The 24,939-nt window shown below is 43.8% G+C and overlaps 1 protein-coding gene across 3 annotated transcripts in view; it reads right to left on the bottom strand.

Moving 5' to 3' along the window:
• Positions 1–23,892, bottom strand: part of RNF157 (ring finger protein 157) — an 83,799-nt gene extending 59,907 nt beyond the window's left edge. The window contains exon 1 of one of the 3 annotated variants that reach the window (XM_047081342.1): positions 23,745–23,892. In XM_047081342.1, coding sequence (XP_046937298.1) covers positions 23,745–23,832 — 88 coding nt within the window. In that variant the 5' untranslated portion in view covers positions 23,833–23,892. The remainder of the gene's footprint in view (positions 1–23,744) is intronic. The other 2 variants (XM_047081340.1, XM_047081339.1) reach the window with 2 other exon arrangements.
• Positions 23,893–24,939: the final 1,047 nt, after the last annotated feature.

Below are 24,939 nucleotides of genomic sequence, written 5' to 3'. Positions count from 1 at the left end.
CAACAAATAATCAGTGCAACAGTTAATAACTGTTAGGGATTTTCTCTTGATTTGGGACAATGGCACAAAGTACGCCAAACCATAGCAGCGAAAACCCAAGCTACCAACCACAAATAGATGAATTTTCCTTTTAACGTTGTTAATCGAATCCTTATTATGACCTGTCTGTAATACCATCAGCCAAAAGACCAGAAGGCCCCACAATGCACATTAATGACCACATGTACGTATTTTGTCCCCGTTTTTTTCCCTTAAACTTGAAGTGGTTATTTTCTATCCCCTATATATTCAGGGATCTTAACTATAGGCACCAGCATGTATACACACACATACATTTCTCTGCCTGGATTTTCCTAAGCCAGTTCATACCTAAACACACACGTCTCAGTACCTGCCTACTACCACATACGTAATTCCATAACCCTCTACAATGAAGGCTCTTTCCTTTTCACATTTGCTTCAAAATGATTGTTGTTGTTGTTTTTATTGAGCGAGAGAGAGAGAGAGAGGACACATAAAGGCGGAGACAGAGAGGAAGAGAGAGAGAGAGAGGGAGAAGCAGGGCTCACCCAAAGCAGGGCTCGTGCTCATCCCACGTGGGATTCGAACTCACTCACTGTGAGATCATGACCTGAGCCAAAGTCACATGCTTAACCGACTGAGCCACCCAAGTGCCCCAAGATGATTATTAAAATGAATTTATATAATACAACTGTCCTTGGGGGCACCTGCGTGGCTCAGGCGGGTTAAGTGTCCGACTCTCGATTTCGGTTCGGATCACGATCTTGCAGTTCATGGGATTGCGTCAGGCTCTAAGCTGACAGCACAGAGCCTGCTTGGGATTCTCTCTCACCCACCCTCCCTGCCCCTCCCCTGCTCTTACACTCACACTCTTACTCTCTCTCAAAATAAATATCTCAAAATAAATAAGTAAACATTTTTTTAAAACATAGCTGTCCTTGGGGCACCTGGGTGGCTCAGTCGGTTGAGCGTCCGACTTCAGCTCAGGTCATGATCTCACACTCCATGAGTTCGAGCCCCACACAGGGCTCTGTGCTGACAGCTCAAGAGCCTGGAGCCCACTTCAGATTCTGTGTCTCCCCCTCTCTCTGCCCCTCCCCTTCTCATGCTCTGTCTCTCTCTGTCTCAAAAATAAATAAAAACATTACAAAAAATATATATATAGCTGTCATTGACTTTACTTACCAATTACCACACAGATTATGGAGTTCAACAGGACAATAGTTTAGAACTATGAAAAGACACATGTGCACACACACACACACAAAACACACACCCTCAGTCCCAAATTCACTAACGGTGTGAATGGCCAGGGTTTCAGAGACATCAGTCATGTCTTGGCCCCACCTTGACTCACGAGGAAGCAGGGATATTTTTAACACTACAGTAACTAGAGGCAATCCGTACTCAGGGGTCAGGATCCCCATCTGCCTCATCCAGACAAACTGAGGAACTGTACCAGGACGTGAGGGCACTGATAAGTCACCAAGGGAGGCTTAGGTAACACTGCAAATTCCACCTGGGAATACTTTCCAACCTAGACTTAAATGAATGCCTCTTAACATAAATTTCTTTTTTTTTTTAAGTTTATTTATTTTGAGAGAGAGGGAAAGTGAGAGGGAGGAGCGGGGCGGGAGAATCCTAAGCAGGCTCCGCGCACTGTCAGCGAGGAGCCCGATGTGGGGCTTGAACTCACAAACCGTGAGATCACACCCTGAGCTAAAATCAAGAGCTGGACGCTTAACCGATTGAGCCAGGCAGGCACCCCAACCCAAATTTCCATAATCTAATTATCCCATGAAGATAAGCCATCCGAAGGAAAGGATTTATCCCCCAACACGCCTTCTCACGGCTCTCCTCACATACCCCAATTCCTGGATGAATTCAAAAAACGTATGAAATGGTGAGAGGCTTCGTCGTTATCTGTCACACAGCAAGAGTATAGATACATTTTCTAAACCAGTTTCAATTTTTGTCGAAGGTTTATAGCAAACTAAACACAGTGAGATTCAGCACTTTCAGCTGTGAAAAAGCCATAGGAAGGAAGACAGAGAAGCAAATTCCAACAGAAAAACTGAACCACATGTTCATTCGCGGGTGTTCTTCCCATGCAGCTTTACAAACACTTATTACACGAGGCAATGTGGATAAAAATCACTCACCACAAAGTGAGGCGGTTCTTTAATTGAACAACAAGTAGGAAAACATTATTTGAGAGAAAAAGCGGCCAAAATCAAAGCATCACTGAGGAACTCGCGAGAGTTACCCACCAAAACCGAAAAATACAAAGTGTATCTATCTGCGGTGACAGTGCAATTCATCATTTGGGAAAGCTTAATTATCAATTATTTATGTCTCGCACTTGCAAGCCCTATTTTCCAACTGCATAATTTATAGAGGGGGGAGGTGCCGAGTTGCCCTAAGTAGAAGCTGCCATCTCAAACAGTGGAAGTCATTTGCTGTTGAAACTTAGCAAAATATATTTTCTATACGTTAGAGACTATATAGTTATCATCCATTCGCTGAAATTTTAAAAGTTAAAGATTTTGGGGCGCCTGGCTGGCTCGATCGGTAGAGTGTGCGAGTCTTGATCTCTGGTCAGGAGTTCGAACCCCACGTTGGGGAAAGAAATGACTTAAATAAATAAATACCATAAGATAAATAAAAAGTTAAAGGTTCCACGCTGAGGGATGGCTTGCCCAAGTCATGAATAAAGAATGGAGAGAGGAAGGTTTGGTGTCTGAACTGTACTGTTGAGTTCAGTATGGGACACGCTGAGTTTCCAGTACCTGTGAACAGTCAGGTGAGGGATGTAGGGACAAAGAAATCCAGATAATCAACTTACCGATGGTAGTGATTATCCTAGCAAGAGAAGAGCACTGATGTCTTGGGGGGTAAAGGGCTAAAGATGGTGACAGGGTTCTTTTTTTTTTTTTTGCCATAATATTAAAAGAGAAGAAATTACCAAGAAAGTAGGATACAGCTAGCTGTACTTTTGCCTTACACTAAAAATCAAGAGCACAAATATACACAGATTTAAAATTAGGGTCAATATATCACAGGTGAAAAAAGGACTTCTGCATTTCAGTAGAAGAGTCGATGTAAAATTCCTTTAAAAAGATGATCTCCGGGGGCGCCTGGGTGGCTCAGTGAATTGAGTGTCCGACTCTCGGTTTTGGCTCAGGTCACGATCTCACAGTTTGTGGGACTGAGCCCCGCACTGGACTCTGTGCTGACAGTACCCTCTCCCTCTCTCTCTGCTCCTCCCCCCAACCCGTGTGCATACACACGCGCGCGCGCTTTCTCTCTCTCTCTCAAAAATAAATAAACTTAAAAAAAAAAAAAGATGATCTCCCTTGGTGCACTTAAAATACAAATACCTTCTCTGTTAAAAAATAATAATAATAAGCTTAAAGCAACCAAAAATTTGCTCGTTCCTTTCTTTGAAACGGACCCCTGTAATAACTTGCCCTAATTAGACTGGCAAGAAAGAGCAAATCTGCCTCTGCAGCCTGGATAAAGCTTTCTGTCTGTCTGCCCAGCTGTCTAAAGGGACAGATCAGCGCAGTCATGTGCCGCTACCGCATCAGCAGACGGTAACGCCGAACACACTGACGGTCTCTGAAAACGATGCCTTTTGGCATATTTGTGCACAGTTTCACTTTTCAGCATGAACTACACTCTAAAATCAGAAATGGTAAGGGGGAAAGAACTGTACTCAAATACTTTGCCTGTTTGCTAACAGGAACACGTATGACTAATGGATAAACTGCAAGCTTTTCATTATGAGTTAGCTAGAATTTCTTACTCAGAATTCGTATTCAAATTGTTTGTGGGCTTGAAGAAGGTATATCTTGTGGCAATCATTTTACGAGATAGACGTGTGTCATCTCATCGCTTTGTACACCTTAAACTTATACAACGTCAATTATATCTCAGTAAAGGGGGAAAAAGAAGACACATCATACACGGAATTCCAACATTATATTTAAAACACAGCACGAGTGGGAGGGAGAAGGGGGAAATGGTGTTTAATGGGTATAGAGTTTCTGTTTTGTAAGAAGAAAAAGTTCTAGAGATCTTAACAGTACTGAATTGTACACTTGAAAGTGGTTGAGATAATAAATTTAATGCTACATAATTTTCACTACAGTAAAGAAAAAAATAATAATAAGGTTTGGTCCAGAATGGCCAACACTAATTCAAGTTCAGGATTAAAGGAAAAAAATATTAAAGAAAAAAAGGCATCCAGGCAAAAAAGTAAAACTATTTCTAAGGGAAGAAAATTACACTAGCACTGTTCCTCCAGATCAGGGCTGTCCAATAAAAATATAACACAAGCCAAAAGTGCAAGCCCCCTACGTAATTTTTAAATATCTAATAGCCGCATTTTTTAAAAAGCAAAATTAATTTTAATATATTTTATCTATCCCAATATTGGATATCCCAATATCCCAATAGATCCAAAATGTTTTATCAACATGCAAATCAGTGTAAAAATTATTAACAAGCTATTTACATTCTTTTTTTTTTTAAGTATGGAGTCTTCAAAATCTGGCACATATTTCCTACTGTTTACAGTGCATCTCATTTTGGACTGGCCAGGTTTGGTTTTTTTTAATGTTTATTTATGCATTTTGAGAGAGTGAACAAACAAGCAGGGGAGGTGCAGAGAGAGAGAGAGAGAGAGAGAGAGAGAGAGAATTCCAAGCAGGCTCCACACCATCAGCACAGAGCTGACATGGGGTCGTGAGATCATGACCGGAGCTGAAACCAAGAGTCAGACGCTCAACCGCGGAGCTGAAACCAAGAGTCAGACGCTCAACCAACCGAGTCACTCAGGCGCCCTTGAACTTGCCACATTTCAAGTGTTCTACGACTACATGAAGCCAGTGGCCGCCACAGTAGAGAGCACAGCTCCAGACACTATTCCTCATCCTCTGATTTAATCTTTGTCACTATCAACACTTTCTGGCTCTACAAAAACTTCAGAGTAATTCCAAAGGAACTTGTATAGTACCAAAGGAATCCTACCCTATCAAAGACAACTTTTGAACCAAGAGCTCAAATCAGTAAATTGACTTCAACTGTCCACAAAGAAAAATACAACTATTTGTTCCTTATGTGAAGAAGAGAAAAACCTCAGTTTTTCTGAGAAAACTGGTTTTCTAGTTTTCAGAAAAACCAAAGAGAAAAACCTCAGTTACAATTCACTATCTTAAACAATTTGCCCAATGAATTTAAGCTATTGGGCCATATTCCGAACATCACAGTGAAATTAAATATTGCTCAATTGATTCCATAATTTACATCTGATCCAATGAGACATTCTGATATATGCCACCAAACTGCTATGAACTATAACATCACACAATAAAGAACAATTAGACCCACTTCCCATTTTCCTGCAACTCTGTATGCCTTTTATAAGATATACATATATCAAATCATCACATTGTTCACCTTAATCATTATGGGTACCCTATATATTAACAAAAACTCTAATTTAAAAAAAAAAGGGGGGAGCTGGCTGGCTCAGTCCCTAGAGTATGTGACTCTTGAGTCAGGGTTGTAAATTTGAGCCCACGTTGGGGGTAGAGATTAATCAAAACTAAAATGTAAAAAAATAAAAACTGAGCCCGGGTGGCTCAGTCTGTTAAGCGTCGGACTTCGGCTCAGGTCATGATCTCACAGTTTGGCAATTCGAGCCCCGCATCAGGCTCTGTGCTGACAGCTCAGAGCCTGGAGCCTGTTTAGGATTCTCCCTTTCTCTCTGCTCCTCCCCCACTTGTGCACAATGTCTCTGTCTCTGTCTCTCTCTCAAAAATAAAAAATAAACATTAATAAAAAAGATTTTAAAAAATAAATAAGAACTTTTCTTTCCAAATCCATGAAATTACTGAAATATGTCTGCCTACAGAAACCAGGCGTAGGAAAAAAACCCCAACTGTTTAGGCCTCTAAGTAATGCCACATTGCAAATCAAAGATTTTAAACTCAAGTCATGGAAACTTTATATTTTACAAAACAAACAAAACTCAAAGATGAGCAAGCAAAAAATTTTGATAATTTATGTGGAGTAAATGATAAAGTAAAACGTATTTGGGATTTTAGCCCCTATCTTAGGCTAAGTGGGAGTTTTTATTGCAAGATTTATAAACAATCTTCCCTTCTTTTTGCATTTTGAACGATGTCACATAAAACAACTATTCTGCCTATAAGTGAAAAATATTAATCTTCAACTTAATGGAGGTGTATGCTTGATTATTGCAAAAAAATGGAATTATATTTAAAAATAACTTTAGGGGTGCCTGGGTGGCTCAAGGTTAAGCATCAGATTTCGACTCAGGTCACGATCTCCGAGTTCATGACTACAAACTCCTCATCCGGCTCTCTACTGTCAGTGCAAAGCTGGCTTCAGAGCCTCTGTCCTCCTCTCTCTGCCCCTCCCCCATTCTCTCTCTCTCTCTCTCTCTCTCTCTCTCTCTCTCTCTCTCTTTCAAAAATGAATAAACATTTAAAAAAGTAAATAAAGGGGCGCCTGGGTGGCTCAGTCAGTTAAGTGCCCGACTTCGGCTCAGGTCATGATCTCAGGTTTGTGAGTTCGAGCTCCACGTCTGGCTCTGTGCTGACAGCTCAGAGCCTGGAGCCTGCTTCGGATTCTGTGTCTCTCTCTGCCCCTCCCCTGCTCGCTCCCTGTCTGTCTGTCTCTCTCTCTCAAAAATAAATAAACATTAAAATTAAATAAATAAATAAAATAAAAATAAAAAAGTAAATAAAATAAATTAAAATAACTTTAAAAATAAAATAATAACTTTATACAAAATTTAAATATGAGAAAATTGGCTATAGGAATCCTATTAGGTTTCCATGTATTTGAAAAAGCTTCATCTACACAATATTTAAATAATATAATTTAAGCTTTTGGTCGCAAAAATGAAAAAACAGTAACAAAAGTTTTTCAAACATCTCTAACTATTCGACTCAATTCTTTAAAAAAAATTTTTTTTTAATGTTTGTTTATTTTTGAGAGAGAGAGAGAGACAGATTGTGAGCAGGGGAGGGGCAGAGAGAGAGGGAGACACAGAACCCGAAGCAGGCTCAGGGGTCGGAACTGTCAGCACAGAGCCTGATGCGCTGCGAGCCGTGAGATCATGACCTGAGCCGACTAATGCTGTTCACTCAATTCTATTGCCACAGCACTACTTCTGTTATTTATGCTTTTATTCACTTACAAAGGGCACCTGGCTGGCTTAGTAGGTGGAACGCAGCGACTCTGGATCTTAGGGTTAGGAGTTCGAGCTCCATGTTTGGTGTGGAGATTACTTAAAGCCTTTTTAAAAATTACACAAGTAAAACATATCCTTTGCAAAAAATAAAAAACAAAAACACACAGAAGCGCGTAATTTAAAAAGTGATAATCCAACCCGATTATCCGTTCTGTGAGATGTAACTCTGCTATTAAGAATTGGTTTGTGGCCTTCCAGATTTTCCTACACAGATGTAAACACATTCGGATTTTCTGTTTTACTTTGTCTTTTAATTTAATTGGAATATACACATATCGATCTGCAAGGTTTTTTTTGTTTTTGGGTTTTTTTTGCCTATCGCACTCTATGCATCTTTCCATGTCTGCCCTTATAAATCAAACTCGTGGGGCACCTGGGTGGCTCAGTCGGTTAAGTGTCCGACTTCAGCTTAGGCCATGATCTTGCGGTTTGTGAGTTCGAGCCCCACATCGGGTTCTGTGCTGATGGCTCGGAGCCTGGAGCCTGCTTCGGATTCTGTGTCTCTCTCTCTCTCTCTCTCTGCCCCTCCCATGTTCATGCTCTGTCTCTCTGTGTCTCTCAATAATAAATACACGTTAAAAAAATTTTTTTAAAAATCAAACTCATTATTATTATGACCACATAATACCTCATAATAATAACCTCAATGTAATAACCCCATATCGAGGACTCACTCTATACCAGCACTGTACTAACAAGTACACATAGGTTATTCCTCACAACAACCATATAAGGTAGGCGGTACAAATTTTTTTATTTTGCAGAAGAGACGGTAAATGCACAGAGAGGGTAAGTAATTTGTCCAGGATCACACAGCTAGTAAGAGGCAGTGTCAGGTCCCAAACCCAGCTATTTTTGTTACAGAGTTCCTATGTGTACTCTTAACCATTGTACTATATTCCCATTGAATGCCCAGATTTAATGAACTGGTTCCCCTACTGATAAACATTCCCTACTTTCTAGTTTACATTGCTTGCATACTTTTTTTTTCCCGTCCTGGGTATTGTTGTTGTTGCTATTTGATCTGGAATTTGTCCTTATAGACTGTGTGGGATAAGGGGTTAGTCTTTTTTTTTTTTTTCCAAACGGGAAACTTTACTAACACCATTTATTGAATATTCCATTAACCCCACTAAACTGAAAATCTATTTTTATCATGCTATATATACATACCTAGCTCCAGACTCTATTCTATTCTGAATGAGCACAATGAAGTGTTTTTGTTTGAGTACAATATAGTTTTGTTTTGTTTTTTAGTAGGCTCCATGCCCAACGTGGGGCCCAAACTCACAACCCTGAGATTCAGAGTCGCATACTCTACTGACGGAGCAGGCCAGGTGCCCCTGAGTACAATATAGTTTTAACAACTGTAGCTTTCCAATATTTAGAGCAAGGCGCACATCGACAGAGCCAAGCCTTCCCCCCATTTTCAAGGTACCAAACCTGACTCTTCCACTTTGCGACATCCCCTCAAAATCCTTCAATGTCACAAAAGCTTCACCACCTCGGGGTGCCGAGGTGGCTCAGTGGGTTAATCATGTAACTCTTAACTTTGAGTCAGATCATGATCTCACAGTTCTTGAGTCTGAGCCCCACATCTGGCTCTGTGCTGACAGTGCAGAGCCTACTTGGGATTCTCTCTCTCTCCCCCTCTCTCTCAAAATCAATCAATAGAAAAATCCTTAAAGAAAAAAACAAAAACAAAAAACCAAAGTTTCAACACCTTCCAACTTCCCTATATTTCTATCCATACATTCTTCCGATTTCAAGAAGGTAGCCCTTTCCCCATTCCAAGGTTAACTTTTCCGCTTGAGTTCCCATTCCCAACTGCCTCTCCCTCCTCGACACCTCATCAGCAACCTCCCTCTTTCTCAATATTGCTATTCCTCTGTCCACCATCTTTTTACTTGCCTTGCGCTGAAAGCATATTCTGGTCTCCCCAACTTAAAAAGCAAATACAAAAAGAGTTTCATCTGCCATGCCTTAAAATCCGCCCCCTGGGCCCGCATCCGTCATTCCTGCCTGCTCCCACCCACGTCCAGTAACTCCGCAGCTCTTCCAGTGGTTTCCGCCGCTCTAAATTCTTCCCTGCAACACCAGCGGGCCAAGTCTGTTCTCACACTTCCTTCACCCTTATGAACGCTCAGAAGACTTCCACACTCATTTCTGAGGCTCCTTGTCCCTTGGCTCCCCAAACCCTCCCGGTCCTGAATCTCTTCTTACCTACCACTTGTTCCACGCTTTTGTGCAGCCCACAAACGCGGAAGTGTCTCTAAGAGCTCAGGTCTCTCCTTTCCTTTCATTCTTTCTCCCTCTCTCTTCCTCATAGAATCAAAGCAGAGGCTCTGACTTAAGGCACACGTGAATTTGCTCCTGGTGCCACCTTCTACCACTGTATGACCTAGGACAACTTATTTAACTTTTTTGAGCTGTGGTTTCTTTATTTGTAAAACGGATAGTAACACCTCTTTCAAAGGACTGTTGTCAGGCCCAGGGAGCAATCAATACACACGGGCTCCTCCTTTCCCATAACGCGACTCCCAAACATTTTCTTCTGATCCTTCTTTGGAGTTTCAGCCCAAATCTTTAACCACCTGCTGTATCTTTTCATCCGGGTAACCCCTCTTTGCTTCAAGTTCAATGAATCACCTTTATTGCTGGGAGGAGCGGGAATAAAGAGCATTTTATCTCAAGAGCTGTCAGCACAACTCCTCTGGGTGAAGGCACAATCTTTTTTTGGAACATACCTTAATGAGCTTCTGAGAATGAAGAACAACACACCAAGGGTCCGTGTCCTTTTGTTACTGGTTGCAACTCAAACTGTTTTGTAACTTTTCTTCTCAGGAGAAAGGGTGAGAAGAAGAGTCAAAAAGGCAGAGAAATGACAGGATGAGAAAGGCTGGGGCTGGGGAACCTAAGAGCCAGTAAAACTCCGTAGCTGAAGTTCAGTTTAGGGCGATGCTGCTTGCTACTCCTTTGTATTTCTGCGACATAAACCCCAACTTCATTGCCCTCCACAGATCTTTAGCAGAATCTATACTTTTGGGGGGGTTTTTTATGTTTATTAATTTATCTTTGAGAGAGAGAGAGAGCGAGTGCTCGTGAGCACAAACATGCATGTGAGCAGGGGAGGGGCAGAGAGGAGAGAAAATCCCAAGCAGCTCCAAGTTGCCAGCGCAGAGCCTGACTCGGGAGGGATCGATCCCACACGACCTGGGAGATCATGACCTGAGCAGAGACAAAGGGTCCGATGCTTAACCGACTGAGCCACCCAGGCGCCCCAGAATCTACGCTTTTAGGGTTTTCTGTGAATGGAATTTTTTGGAGAAACTGAAGAATGGACCGAAGTCACATTTACTGTGGGGCAAAGACAGCAAGCTGGAGCTCCGGAGCCAACATGACTATACCACGGGATATGCAGGAATTCACAGAAATCTTGGAAGTGGCATTAGAAGTCTACACTCTATGATTTGGGGGGATTGGGGGGGGTTCTAATTCTTCTAGATTCTAAGGAGCAGTAAAGCCCTGGATGACATTTGGAACTCACTTTAAAATTCTTTTTTTATTTTTTATTTTTGAGAAAGACAGAGAGGCAGAGAGAAAGGTAGACACAGAATCCAAAGCAGGCTCCAGGGGCTCGAACTCATATCATGACGTGAGCTGAAGTTGGACATCTAACCGACTGAGCCACCCAGGCGGCCCGTTTGGGACTCACTTGAAAAGCAGTTTCTTCCCCAGATTCTCAATTTCTGTCAATGGTGCTCACTTCTCTGGTCACCCAGCCTAAAAATCTCATAGTCATCAAAACCACAAAAACACTCAACGTGTGCTTTGTGCCAAGCATCCTTGTCAAGACCTCAGCCCTTTCCAAGTTCGGTTACAGTGGATTATCAGGTTATACTTCCCTAGCAAATCTCCATGCTTCTAGGTCTTCTTCTCCCTACAACCTATACCTCTAAGAGATAAATCTTCCTAAGAACACCACCTGGTTCCTCTCTCTTTTGGCTCCTACCCACCTCCCAAATTTTATTGCACGCTGTCTTTCTACTAGAATTCCCTGCCTCAACCAACTAATCTATTCGCTATTCTCTAAATCCATCAAGAATACTGGCAAGTACACTTGAAACTAATACAACACTAGATGTTAACTGACATTAAAACAAAAACTTATAAAGGCCAAAACAAAACAAAACAAAAACAAAGCACACCAGCAAACTTCCAGGCCATTACTAATACTATTCTCCCTCTTGGGCTATTTGAGCGTTCTACCCTGCCTTCGATGTGTTCAGAACCATTGCTTTCTAGAACTCTACCCTTACTGATCAAGCTCTTTTCTGTATTTTACTCACTTGGCAGAAACCCCTGTGTAGTTACTTTTAACAGCTTTACTGAGGTATACTATACATCACATAAAATTCACCCATCATGGGGCACCTGGGTGGCTCAGTCGGTTAAGCGTCCGACTTCGGCTCAGGTCATGATCTCACGGTTCATGGGTTCGAGCCCCGGGTCGGGCTCTGTGCTGACGGCTCGGAGCCTGGAGCCTCCTTCGGATTCTGTGTCTCCTTCTCTCTCTGCCCCTCCCCAACTTGTGCCCTGTCTCTATCAAAAATAAATAAATGTAAAAAATAAATTTTTTTTTAATTCACCCATCGTACATTTTAATGACTTTGGTAACTATCACCACCATCCACTTGAAAACATTTCCACCACCCCCAAAATGTTCCCTCGTGCCCGTTTACAACGAATTCCCACTCCCTTCCCCAGGCTTAGGCAAACACTGCTGTTTTCTAGCTCTATAAATTTGCCTTTTCTAGCCATTTTGTATAAGTGGACTCACACAATATACAGTCTTAAATCTGGTTTCTAGCACTTAGCACAATGTTTTCGAGGTTAATCCATGTAGTGCAGCATATATCACTAGTTCATTCCTTTAAATTGCTGAATAGCATTTCATTGTATGAATTTACCTCATTTTATTAATCCATTCACCAGCTGATGAACATTTGGATTACTTCCCATTTCTTGCCTATTCATAGATACAATGCTGCTATGGACATGCACATACATGTCTGTGTGTGAATCTTCTGGACACATTCGTTGAGAGTGGAATTCTAGATCATAAGGTAACTTTATGTTTAATTTTTTAAGACACTCCCAAACTCTTCCAAAGTGGCTGCTACCATTTTACATTCCTTTCAGAGACATACTAGGATTCCATTTCCATGCATTCCCACTAGCACTTGAGATCTTTTTCTTTTTTTTTGACATCGTCTTTCTTATTGTAGCTCTCCTAGTGGTTGTGAACTGCTATCTCCTTGTGGTGTTTTTTTTTAATTTTTTGTTTATTTATATATTTTTGAGAAAGAGACAGAGAAAATGAGTGGAGGAGGGGCAGAGAGAGAGGGAAAGAGAGAATCCCAAGCAGGCTCCGCACTGTCAGCACAGAGCCCAATGTGAGGCTTGAACTCACAAACCTTGAGATCATGACTTGAGCAGAAAGCAAGAGTCAGAGGCTTAATCGGTTGAGCCACCCAGGTGCCCCTCATTGTGGTTTTGACTGTATTTTCCTAACGACTACTGGAAGTGAGCATCATTCTATGGGTTTATTAGCCATTCCTATATCTTCTTTGGGGACATACCTATTCAACTCGTTTGTCCATTTTTAAATTGGGTTGTCTTAACACTGTTGTTAGGGACGCCTGGGTGGCTCGGTTGGTTGAGTGTATGACTCCAGCTCAGGTTATGATCTCACCGTTTGTGAGTTGGAGACCCGCATCAGTCTCTGTGCTGACGGCTTGGAGCCTGGAGCCTGCTTCAGGTTCTGTGTCTCCCTCTCTCTCCATCCCTCCCTCACCCACGCTCTGTCTCTGTCTCTCTCAAAAATAAATAAACATTAAAAATAAATAAATAGGGGCGCCTGGGTGGCGCAGTGGGTTAAGCGTCCGACTTCAGCCAGGTCACAATCTCTCGGTCCGTGAGTTCGAGCCCCGCGTCAGGCTCTGGGCTGATGGCTCAGAGCCTGGAGCCTGTTTCCGATTCTGTGTCTCCCTCTCTCTCTGCCCCTCCCCCGTTCATGCTCTGTCTCTCTCTGTCCCAAAAATAAATAAACGTTGAAAATAAATAAATAAATAAATAAATACTGAGTTGTTAAAGTTCTTGGTATATTCTAGATGCAAATCCTTTATCCATGTGTTTTGCAAATATTTTCATTCAGAAGATGCCTTGTCTTTTCATCTATCTTAACGTTTTCTGAAACAGAAACATGTTTAATTTTGAAGAAATCCAATTTATCAGTTTTTTCTCTTCTGGATAGTGTTTTTGGGGCTGTATCAAAGAACTCTTTCCCTAATCCGAGTCAAATAAATAATTTCTCCTGTATCTATATCTTCTTTTAGGGGTTTTACAGCTTTAGTTCTTACATTTAGGTCCATTTTTTTAAACAGCTTTATTGACATATAATTCATACACCTTACAATTCACCTATTTAAAGTACACTATCCAGTGGCTTTTTAGTATATTCACAGAGTTATGCAACTATTCACCATGATCGTATTAGTGGACATTTTCATGATCCCAAAAAGAAACCCATTAGCAGTCACTCCCCATTTTCCCCTCCCCCAGTCACTGACACTCACTAATCTCCTTTCTGTCTCAATGGATTTGTCTTTTGCAGACATTACGAATAAATGGGATTATTCGATGTATACCATTTTGCATCTGGCTTTTCACTTAACATGAATGTTTTCAAGGTTCATCATGGTGTAGCAAATACCCTGTTATTGCCAAATAAAGTCCCATTGTGTGGACTTGTCACATGTTATCAGTTGTTCCATTTGCCAGTTGATGGACATTTGGGTTATTTCCACCTTTTAACTATTGCGAAAAATGCTGTCACGAACATTCGTGTACATATTTTGGTGTGGATTTTCCCCATTTTTCTTGGGCATATATATACCTACGAATGGAATTGCTGAGTCATTTAAGGAACTGTCAAACAGTTTTCCAAAGCAACTGTGCTCTTTTACATTTCTACCAGGAGGGTACCAGAATTTTAATTTCTCTACATCCCCACCAACACTTATTATTTCTTGTATTGATTATAGCCACCCTAGTGGTTGTGAAGTGGTATCTAACTGTAGCTTTGATTTGCATTTCCCTAATGGCTAATGGTGCTGTTTTCATGTGCTTATTTTCCATTTATGTATCTTTTTTTGGAGGAATGTCTATCAAGACCTTTGTTCCTTTTTTAAGGTTTGTCTTTTTCTTTTTTTCTTAATTTTTTTTAATGTTTTATTTATTTTTGAGAGAGAGACAGAGCATGAGCAGGGGAGGGGCAGGGGAGAGGGAGACAGAATCCACAAAGCAGGCTCCAGGCTCTGAGCTGTCAGCACAGAGCCTGACATGGGGCTTGAACTCACAAACCGCGAGATCATGACCTGAGCCAAAGTCAGAATGCTTAACCAACTGAGCCACCCAGGCGCCCCAGGTTCTTTTTCTTATTGAATTGTACAAGTTCTTTATATATTCTTGATACAAATCCCTTAACATACATATGAATTGCAAATATTTTCTCCCATTCTGTGACTTGTGTCTTCATTCTATGATCCATTCTGAGTTAATTTTTGGTGATGTAAGAAAGAGTTTAAGTGGGGCGCCTGGGTGGCGCAGTCGGTTAAGCGTCCGACTTCAGCCAGGTCACGATCTCGCGGTCCGTGAGTTTGAGCCCCGCGTCGGGCTCTGGGCTGATGGCTCAGAGCCTGGAGCCTGTTTCCGATTCTGTGTCTCCCTCTCTCTCTGCCCCTCCCCCGTTCATGCTCTGTCTCTCTCTGTCCCAAAAATAAAAAAACAAACGTTGAAAAAAAAAATTTAAAAAAAAAAAAAAAAAATAAGAAAGAGTTTAAGTTTATTGTTACTATTATTTTTTGCTTGTCATTATCCAAATGTCCCAGAACCATTTGTTGAAAAAAACTATTCTTTTCCTGTTGGTAAGTCTTGGTACTTTTGTCAAAATCAACTGACCATGAACATAAGGTTTTATTTCTGCCTTAAAATTCTGTTCCATTGATCTATATGACTTTTGTTGTGCCAATACCACACTGTGGTTTTATAGTAATTTTTTAAATTGGGTAGTGCAAGTCCTTTAACTTTGTTAGTCTCTTTCTTTCTCTTTCTCTCTTTCTCTCTCTCTCTCTCTCTCTCCCTCCCTCCCTTCCTTCCTCTCTTCCTCCCTTCCTTTTTTTAAGATTTTTCAGGGCACCTGGGTGGCTCAGTTGGTTGAGCATCCAACTCTTGATTTTGGCTCAGGTCATGATCCCAGAGTCATGGGATCGAGCCCTGCATCAGGCTCTGTGCTGAGTGTAGAGTCTACTTAAGACTCTATGTCTCCCTCTGTCTCTGCCCCTACTCCACTCATGCTCGGCCTCCCTCTATCTCTCTCTCAAAAAGAAATGTTAAACAAAAAAAATTAAAAAGAGAAAAAGAATCAGTTGGTCAATTTCTTTAGAAAAAGTTTGTTGGGATTTTGACTAAATTTTTAGATCAATTTGGAGAATATCGGCATCTTGACAATACTGAGTTTTCCAACATGAAGTGTTTAATTACTTAGATCTTTTAAAACTTCTTTAGTTAAAGCATCAATCTCGGTAACATTGTAGAATTTTCAGTGTACAACTTTTATACTTTTTTTTTAAAGTTTATTTATTTATTTTGAGCCACAGTGTGTGCAAAAGCGTGCAAGAGTGAGCAGGGGAGGGGCAGAGAGGGAGAGAGAATTCCAAGCAAGCTCTGTGCTGCCAGCACAGAGCCTGAACCAGGGCTCAAACTCACGAAACCCTGAGATTATAACCTGAACCAAAACCAAGAGTCAGACACTTAACTGAATGAGCCACCCAGAAACTCGAGGATGAATTGCTTTCTTTCTTTCTTTAAAAAAAAAAAAATTTTTTTTTTTAAATGTTTATTTATTTTTGAGAGAGAGACAGAGTGCAAGATGGGCAGAGGCAGAGAGAGAGGCACAGAATCTAAAGCAGGCTCCAGGCTCTCAGCTGTCAGCACAGAGCCTGATGCTGGGCTCAAACCCACGAACCACAAGATCATGACCTGAGCCAAAATCCGACACTCAACCAACTGAGCCAGCCAGGTGCCCCAGCTTTCTTAATTTCATTTTCAGATTATTCCTTGTGTGTAAAAATGCAATTGATTTTTATATATTGATCTTGTATGTGCAATCTTCCTAACTCATTTATTGACTGTAGTAGTTTTGTGTGTGTGTGTGGAATCCTTGGTACTTTCTCATACAGGATTGTGTCACCTGTGAACAGAGTTTTACTTCTTCCTTTATATTCTGGGTGCCTTAAAAAAATTTTTTTTTAATATGTACGTGTGTTTATTTTGCCGTACTAGTCCGAATCTCCAATCAACACTAAATGACAAAAGCAGACATCCTTGCCTTGTTCCTGATCTTAGCAGGAAAGCATTCTGTATTTCATCATTAAGTATGATATGAGCTGTGGGCTTTTCAGAGATGCCCTTTATCAAACTGAGGAAGTTCCCTTCTATTCCCAGTTGGCTGAGTGTTCCTCATCTTGAAAAGGTTGGATTTGTCGCGTTTTATCTCCATTTATTGAAATAATCATGTAGTTTTTATTTTTTATTCTACTAATGTGATATATTAACGTTAACTGATTTTCAGATATTAAACTAACCCTGCATTCCTGGGATATACCCCACTTGGTGACGGTAGTCTGTATTCTTACTTACCTCTGTATGCCTGCATTCCACCTCTCACACTAGATTATAAGCACTGAAATTCTGGAAGAAGCGTAATTTTTAAATAATGATTTCTAAAGGTTATAACTTTTAGATTTTTTTTTTTAAATAGGTTTTGGGGCACCTGGGTGGCTCAGTCAGTTAAGCCTCCAACTCTGAGTTTTCAGAGGCTTGGTTTCGGGTCAGGTCATGATCTTGCAGTCTGTGAGTTCGAGCCACATCTGCACTGTCAGCACAGAGCCTGCTTGGGATTCTCTCTCTCTTCTTCTCTCTGACCCTTCTCTGTTCATGCTCACTCTCACTCTCTCTCTGAAAAGAAATAAATAAAGAAAAATTTTTTTAAAAAAGAGGTTTTCACAGCACAAGTACTCTTTCATCAACTAAAACCTCGAGCTTAGCACCTACTTCACAAGAATAATTAGTTAAAATAGGAAGCCACTATAGTTGTAAATTTTATGTGTCTTGGCTGGGCTGTCATGCCCAGCTGTTTATCCAAACGTTAACCTAGATGTTGCTGTGATGGTATTTTGTAGATGTAATTAACATTTACAATTAGTTGACTTTAAAGAAAAGAAATTACCTTGATAATGTGGATGGGCCTCATCCAATCAGTGGAGGACTGTAAGAGCAAAAACCGAGGTTCCCCAGAGAAGAAGGAATTCTGTCTTAAGACTGAAAGAGAAATCCTGCCGGAGTTTCCAGTCTGCTAGCTTGCTCTACAGATTTCAGACTCATGACTACATCAATTCCTGTCTGTTTCCAGCTCGCTGGCGGGCCTTATAAATTTTAGACTTGCCAGCTCCCACAATCACAGAAGACAATTCCTTAAAATAAAAAGTAAACATAAAAAAATAAACCTTTTATTTTAAGGAACATACATGTATTTTTTAAATATACATATATCTCCTATTGGTTCCGTTTCTTTGGAGAATCCTGACTGATACTGCCACCAAACAGCTTGTGTTGTTAATACTCCCTTCTGTGACCCATATCATGAATTACAAAGTTGATTTGAGAGCTATCCTGCTGCTTGCCAAAGGAATCAAAATCACTGAGCACAAGGATCAGAATCTATATACTGGTGCACAGTACAATGCATGATACACAGCAGGTGCTCAGTAAAGGTACATAAATGGTAATAAACAGAAAGAGAAAACATGCTAAAGAACAAAAGGATACAACCACCATCATATAAGGAAATCAAAGGCCCTAAATCTTAGAACAAAATCAAGAAGTAAAAGAAATCGGTCTGCTTTTAATGAAGTATCAATAAAACAAAAACACTGGAGGTTTCAGGGGCACCTGGGTGGCTCAACTGAGGGTCTGTCTGACTCTTGATTTCAGCTCAGGTCATGATCCTACAGTCGGGGGATTCTCTCCATCTTTCCCTCTGCCCCTCTCTCATACTCTTTCTCTCTGTCTCTCAAATAAAAAATAGAAAATTAAAAAAATTAACCATAAATACTGGAGGTTTCAAGAGGAAAATCACTACATTTTAAGTGTTTGAAAAATAATGCTGGCATTTGAACTCTTGACCTTGATGATCATCATTAAATGGAGGAACGTTTAGGTTTTTTATGGTATTCAGTGTATTTACTATGAATTTCAGATTACTTTCTTTTTTTAATGTTTATTGCGGGGGAGGGGCAAAGAGAGAGAGAGCCTATCAGAAGTGGCCTCTGTGCTGACAGAGTTCATGACCTGAGCTAAAGTCAGTTGCTTAATCGACTGAGCCACCAGGCACCCCAAGGAACTTACTTAATTTTAAAGTTATCAAACTGTCCCAGAACTGAACAATTCTTTATTTTGTAGTGAGTTACAGATTTTAAATTCCTTGGCTTCGAAACTAATATTAAATTGATGTTCCTAAAAACTAAGAGAAATTGTTATAACTATTTCACAAACAAGAGACGTTATCCATGCTTAAGAAACTGCTCTTGGGGGGCGCCTGGGTGGCACAGTCGGTTAAGCGTCCGACTTCAGCCAGGTCACGATCTCGCGGTCCGAGAGTCCGAGCCCCGCGTCGGGCTCTGGGCTGATGGCTCAGAGCCTGGAGCCTGTTTCCTATTCTGTCTCTCCCTCTCTCTCTGCCCCTCCCCCGTTCATGCTCTGTCTCTCTCTGTCCCAAAAATAAATAAACGTTGAAAAAAAAAAAAAACTGCTCTTGGGGCACCTGCGTGGCTCAGTCGGTTGAGCATCTGACTTGATTTTGGCTGAGGTCGGGATCACAGGGTTGTGGGACTGAGCGTTGCTTCTGGTTCCACACTCAGTGTGGAGCCTGCTTGGGATTCTCTCTCTCTCTCTCTCTCTCTCTCTCTGCCTCTCCCCTGCCCACACTTGCATGCTCTCTCTCTAGCTCAAAATAAATAAACATTTAAAAAATAAAATCTTTGGGGTGTCTGGGTGGCTCGGTTGGTTAAGCATCTGACTTTGGCTCAGGTCACGATTTCACGGTTTATGAATTCAAGCCCCACATCCAGCCCTGCGCTGACAGCAAGCAGTCTGGAGCCTGCTTCAGATTCTGTATCTTCCTCTCTCTCTCTGCTCCTCCCCCTCTTGTGCTCTTTCTTTCCAAAATAAATAAATAAACAAACATTAAAAATGTATACAAAATAAATAATAAATAAAATCTCTACAAAAAAAAGGTTTTAACAAAAAGGTGCAGAACAGCCTAAATAGCATGTTATGCTTGTATTCGCACAAGAAACTGGAAGAATTCCAAAGAAACCAAAAGTGGTTACACAGGGATGGGAGGAGGTGTATGGGGAGAAACTGGGTGATGAACAGAGCAGTGAGAACAAGACTTTCACTTTATGGCTTTTCATTCTTTTAAACTTTGAATCATGTAACTTAGATTACTTATTCAAAAAATAAATAATTATAAAACAATTTAGGCTATCTCTCTCTAAAAAAAGAAGCCTAGGGGGCGCCTGGGTGGCGCAGTCGGTTAAGCGTCCGACTTCAGCCAGGTCACGATCTCGCGGTCCGGGAGTTCGAGCCCCGCATCAGGCTCTGGGCTGATGGCTCAGAGCCTGGAGCCTGTTTCCGATTCTGTGTCTCCCTCTCTCTCTGCCCCTCCCCCGTTCATGCTCTGTCTCTCTCTGTCCCAAAAATAAATAAAAAACGTTGAAAAAAAATTAAAAAAAAAAATAAATAAAAAATAAAAAAAAATAAAAAATAAAAAAAGAAGCCTAATTTTTTAAAGAAACTTCAGTTTCAACATGAAATCAGCTGTTTTCAGTAATTTCTAAAAAAATTTTTTAGGGGCGCCTGGGTGCCTCAGTTGGTTAAGCGACCGACTTCGGCTCAGGTCATGATCTCGCAATTTGTGAGTTCAAGCCCCGCGTCGGGCTCTGTGCTGACAGCTCAGAGCCTGGAGCCTACTTCAGATTCTGTGTTTCCCCCTCTCTCTACCCTTCCCCTGCTCACGTTCTGTGTCTGTCTCTCAATAATAAACGCTAAAAAAATATTTTTTTTATTATTTTAATATTTACTTTTGAGACAGAGAGCGAGAGACACAGAGCACAAGGGGAGGGGGGGGCAGAGAGAGGGAGACACAGAATCTGAAGCAGCTCCAGGCTCTGAGCTGTCAGCACAGAGCCCAACACGGGGCTCGAACCTACAATCATGACCTGTGCTGAAGTCAGATGCTTAACCGACTGAGCCGCCCAAGCGCCCCTGTTCTCAGTAATTTCTAAATGTTTCCATTTCAATGAGCATACAAAACTAAGGGGTTCCTCTAAAGACACAAACAAAAGAAAGCAATTTCTGCCAGGCACTGTAACTATCATCACAGGGCCAGATGACAGAGTTGCTTTCTGAAACTCTTCCACGGGCAGCAGAGTCTGAGACTTTCCAGGGAGTCAGGGCACGGTCTCAGTTTAGCTGGTCACCTGGAGAAAGCTGACTCTGTTATCTGCTTTGTCCTACTATCAGTACTGAAGATAAGAAGGCTTAAAATCAACCCAGTCTGATTCCTCAACAAGGACGGGCCTTTGAGTTCTGTTTCAGTCCTGATGCAGAGCAGCCTCCTTTCCACAAGTCAATTCCTTTGCGAAAGGCAGAGGCTGATGGCTTAGAAAGAAGTGCCCTAGGGGCGCCTGGGTGGCTCAGTCGGTTAAGCGCTTCGGCTCAGGTCATGATCTCGCGGTCTGTGGGTTCGAGCCCCGCGTCAGGCTCTGTGCTGACAGCTCCGAGCCTGGAGCCTGTTTCAGATTCTATGTCTCCCTCTTCCTCTGACCCTCCCCTGTTCATGCTCTCTCTCTCTCTGTCTCAAAAATAAATAAATGTTAAAAAAATTAAAAAAAAAAAAAAAAAAAGAAAGAAGTGCCCTAACTTGATGGGTGCCCTGGCCAGACTAATTTACGTCTCTGGACTTCCACTTTCTTACCACCGACCTGAGTGGGTCTTGGGCCAAATTCTCTCAAAGGTCCCTTTCAGGTCTACAATACTATCATCCCCATAAAAAGCCAAGTCGGTTTAAAGATCAGATGAAGGAAGGGGCGCCTGGGTGGCTCAGTCGGTTAAGCGGCCGAGTTCGGCTCAGGTCATGGTCTTGCGGTCAGTGAGTTCGGGCCCCGCGTCGGGCTCTGTGCTGACAGCTCAGAGCCTGGAGCCTGTTTCGGATTCTGTGTCTCCCTCTCTCTGACCCTCCCCCTTTCATGCTCTGTCTCTGTCTCAAGAATAAATAAACGTTAAAAAATGAAAAAATAAAATAAAGATCAGATGAAGGGTGGGAAATGTCTCCAGACTAGAGCATATATGCAAGTTCATGGAAATTCTCAAGTACACAAAGATGTGCTGGCTGGGACATGAATGTTCTGGTTCTTATCTTCTGTGTTTTATCTTCAACACAAATAATTTGGCCCTTTTGCTGTAAAGATTTCTCACATATAGAACTTCCAATTAGAAATGAGCTACGACTACTTAGCACTTTTAAAAGACTGGTGGAGTGGAGAGGATTATTTCAGACTGTCAGCACAAAGTGTGTTGCATAAGGAAAGTTTTAGTTTGGGGATACCTAGGTGGCTCAACTGGCTGAGGGCCTGACTTCGGCTCAGGCCATGATCTCCCAGTTCGTGAGATCGAGTCCCGAGACGGGCTCTTCACTGACAATGTGGAGCCTGCTTGGGATTCTCTCTCTGCTCCTCCCCCAGCCTCTCTCTCTAAATAAATAAATAGACTTAATAAACAAATCTTTTTAAAAAGTTTTAGTCTGGTCCATTTTCCTTTTATGATCATCACCCAAGGCTCAGACTTGTATTAATATCCTTTGGGGAACCGCCTTCTAGAGATTTACCCATGCTAATTCCCACACGTGAAGGGAGGGTGAATCCTCTTCTGAGACTGCAAACTCTACTGAAAACTCCAAGCTCAGCAAAACATGTTCCATACTCCGATCAATAAAAGCTAAGTGATTTCAGGGGGGAAAAAATCCCCCACAAATACTTATGCATATTTCTGTCCATTAAAAAGCAAAGTGCACGCTTCTATGGGCATTTTTTCATACAGTCCTAATTAGCTAGGGTTTTACTAAAACACTAGAGATCCCGCAGCTTTATCTTAGACTGTTCTAAAACGGCTCTTAATCGTATTCAGCAAGGATTCATTCTTTGGCACAGCAGCAGCAAGAAACAGCGCTGGCAGACAGTCCGCAGGGCGCAGGTTCATTGTCTGGTCCCTGCTTCCACCTGGCACACACTGGACACACTGCTGAGAAACCAGCTCATCTCATTAGCATGTCTTTACCCTGAGGCTCCCATCCTGACACCTCTCCAAGATCGCCCAAATCCTCATTAGGTCCCAGGCCAAAGAGAAGATGGTAGCCATCCGTCCCCCAGAAGTCTTGGGAAAAAGCAATGAAAAGTCACGAGCAAAGAGGTCATGCAGCAAGCAGTTCAGAACTGGCCGGTGCTCAATCCACTTGGGACCCTCTCCCCCTCCCTGGCAAAACCCTCGTCCACCTCCAACGCTTAGGCCATAACCCAGGGGCTGCAGACATCGCTCTTTTCAGTGATTCTGACCACACACATAGTAACTTCCAGACATTCTAAATGCCTGTGCCCTGTCTCCTAGCTCTCCCCGTTCCAAAAGCCAGGCCGGCCGCTACTCCGGCAAAGGGACAACCCTGGTGACTCTGATACTCAGATGCCCAAACATTTCTGTGAAACACTTCTTTCTGCTTCTGACAGCTTCCTGAAAAGCGCCAGCCTGCAAACGCATTCTGGGCCTCCATCCTCCCGCAGGCAATGGAAGCTTTCCGCCCCCCCCCCCCGTCCCCCCGGCCACTCCACCCCTCCCCGAGAAACCTACTTCAAACCTGGCGTCCGCGCCTCCCTCTCCAGAGGCCTGGATGCGCGGCCCCCGGCCCTCCGCCCCCGTTTCGGACGCCAGGCCCGCCTCACCTAGCCCTCAGCACCCCCCGGCGGAAAGGGCGCACCGGGCGCCAAGAAGGGCCCCGCGGGCACCCCGCCCCTCCGGAGCCGCAGTCCCCGCCGCTCGCGTCGCTGTCACCGGGCAGACGGCCTGCAGGCCGCTCGAGTCCTCGGGCGGCGGGCCGGCCGGCCACCGCGGCTACCCCGCCAACGGCCCCGCCGCACCGGCCCGCAGACCTCCCCACCCCCCGGCCCCGGGGCGCGCCCAGCCCGCGCCCGCCGGCCCTCACCGGACTTGGGCGGGTAGCGGTACACGGAATTGGACGGGATGTCCACCTCCTCCACGCCCGCGTGCTGCCGGCTCGTCAGGGCCCCCATGGCGCTGCGCCCGCGCCGCCCTCTCGCCTCACCGCGGCCGCTCGCCCCGCGCGCGGTGCGGGGGTCGGCTGTCCGCCGCAGCCGGCTCCGCCTCGGCGCTGCGGCTCTGGCGGCGGGGAGCCCCCGGCGCGCCGCGCACCATCCTCCGCCGGGCCCCGCGGCGGCGCCTCTGCCGAGGGGGGTCTGCGCGCTGGGCCGGGGGCGCAGCCGCCGCCGCCGCCGCCGCCGCCTCGGGCCGCGTGATGTCAGCGGCAGCTGGAGCAGGGGGCCCGAGGCGGCGGCCGCGGCCAATGGCGGGGCGGGGCGGGACGGGGCGGGGCGGGGCGGCGGCGGCGCGCCAGCCAATGGGCGGGGGGATGCGGCGCGAGCGGCTGCCATCCGGGCGCGGGGAGACGGCCGGGGGCTCGCGGCCGCGGGCTGGGGCTGTGGGCTGCGGACCCGGCTCCTCCGACCGCCCGGCCCGGAGCCTGCTCGCCGTCGACCCGGACACCTGAAGGCGGCGCGAGGCCGCCGGGCGGTGGAAAGGCTGCTCCAGCCCCGCCCCCGACACGAGCGAGCCGGCGGCCAGAACCCCGCAGAGGGGCGTCCCCAGCCGCAGCGGTCCGAGCGCGCTCCAAGCAGAGGACTGCGTGGCATCGGCGTCTCTCTCGCCGCCCCCCACGCTCACCGCGCCTCTGCTCTAAAGTGCCCTGCTAATCCCACCTCCCAGGGGCCGGGGAGATTACTCAAGGCTGGAGACCCGCTAAACCTGGGTCGCCAGGGGTATTGCCATCCCTCTCACGTAGCTCCTTTCGGAGCGCCCAACTCTATACATGCTCCCTGTGGGTCCCTGAGGCGGCTCCTGCAGCTTCGAAGTTCGGAGAGCATCAACCCACGTTAAGATCAAGACATCCAAGCTCTGATTGCACCTTTTGGGGGCTCTTGAGGACTGCGTGTGCCAAGAATCAACGCAGGGGAAGGCGAATGGGGCCAGGCAGAGCACGGGGCCTCTCTTGATGAAAACACTTAAGACAGTGAGAAGCTGGGCAGAAGGCGTCATTCTAAAAACTTAATTATAGACATTTGTATTTTAAACCTTTTATTTTATTTGTGGGTCGGGTGTTTTGT

Source organism: Lynx rufus, unplaced genomic scaffold (assembly GCF_022079265.1).
Source record: "Lynx rufus isolate CCGP_SWC_20201006 ecotype Redwood Valley unplaced genomic scaffold, mLynRuf1.p SCAF_18, whole genome shotgun sequence".
Classification (NCBI taxonomy): Eukaryota; Metazoa; Chordata; class Mammalia; order Carnivora; family Felidae; genus Lynx; species Lynx rufus.
This window is presented reverse-complemented; position numbering and strand designations above follow the sequence as displayed.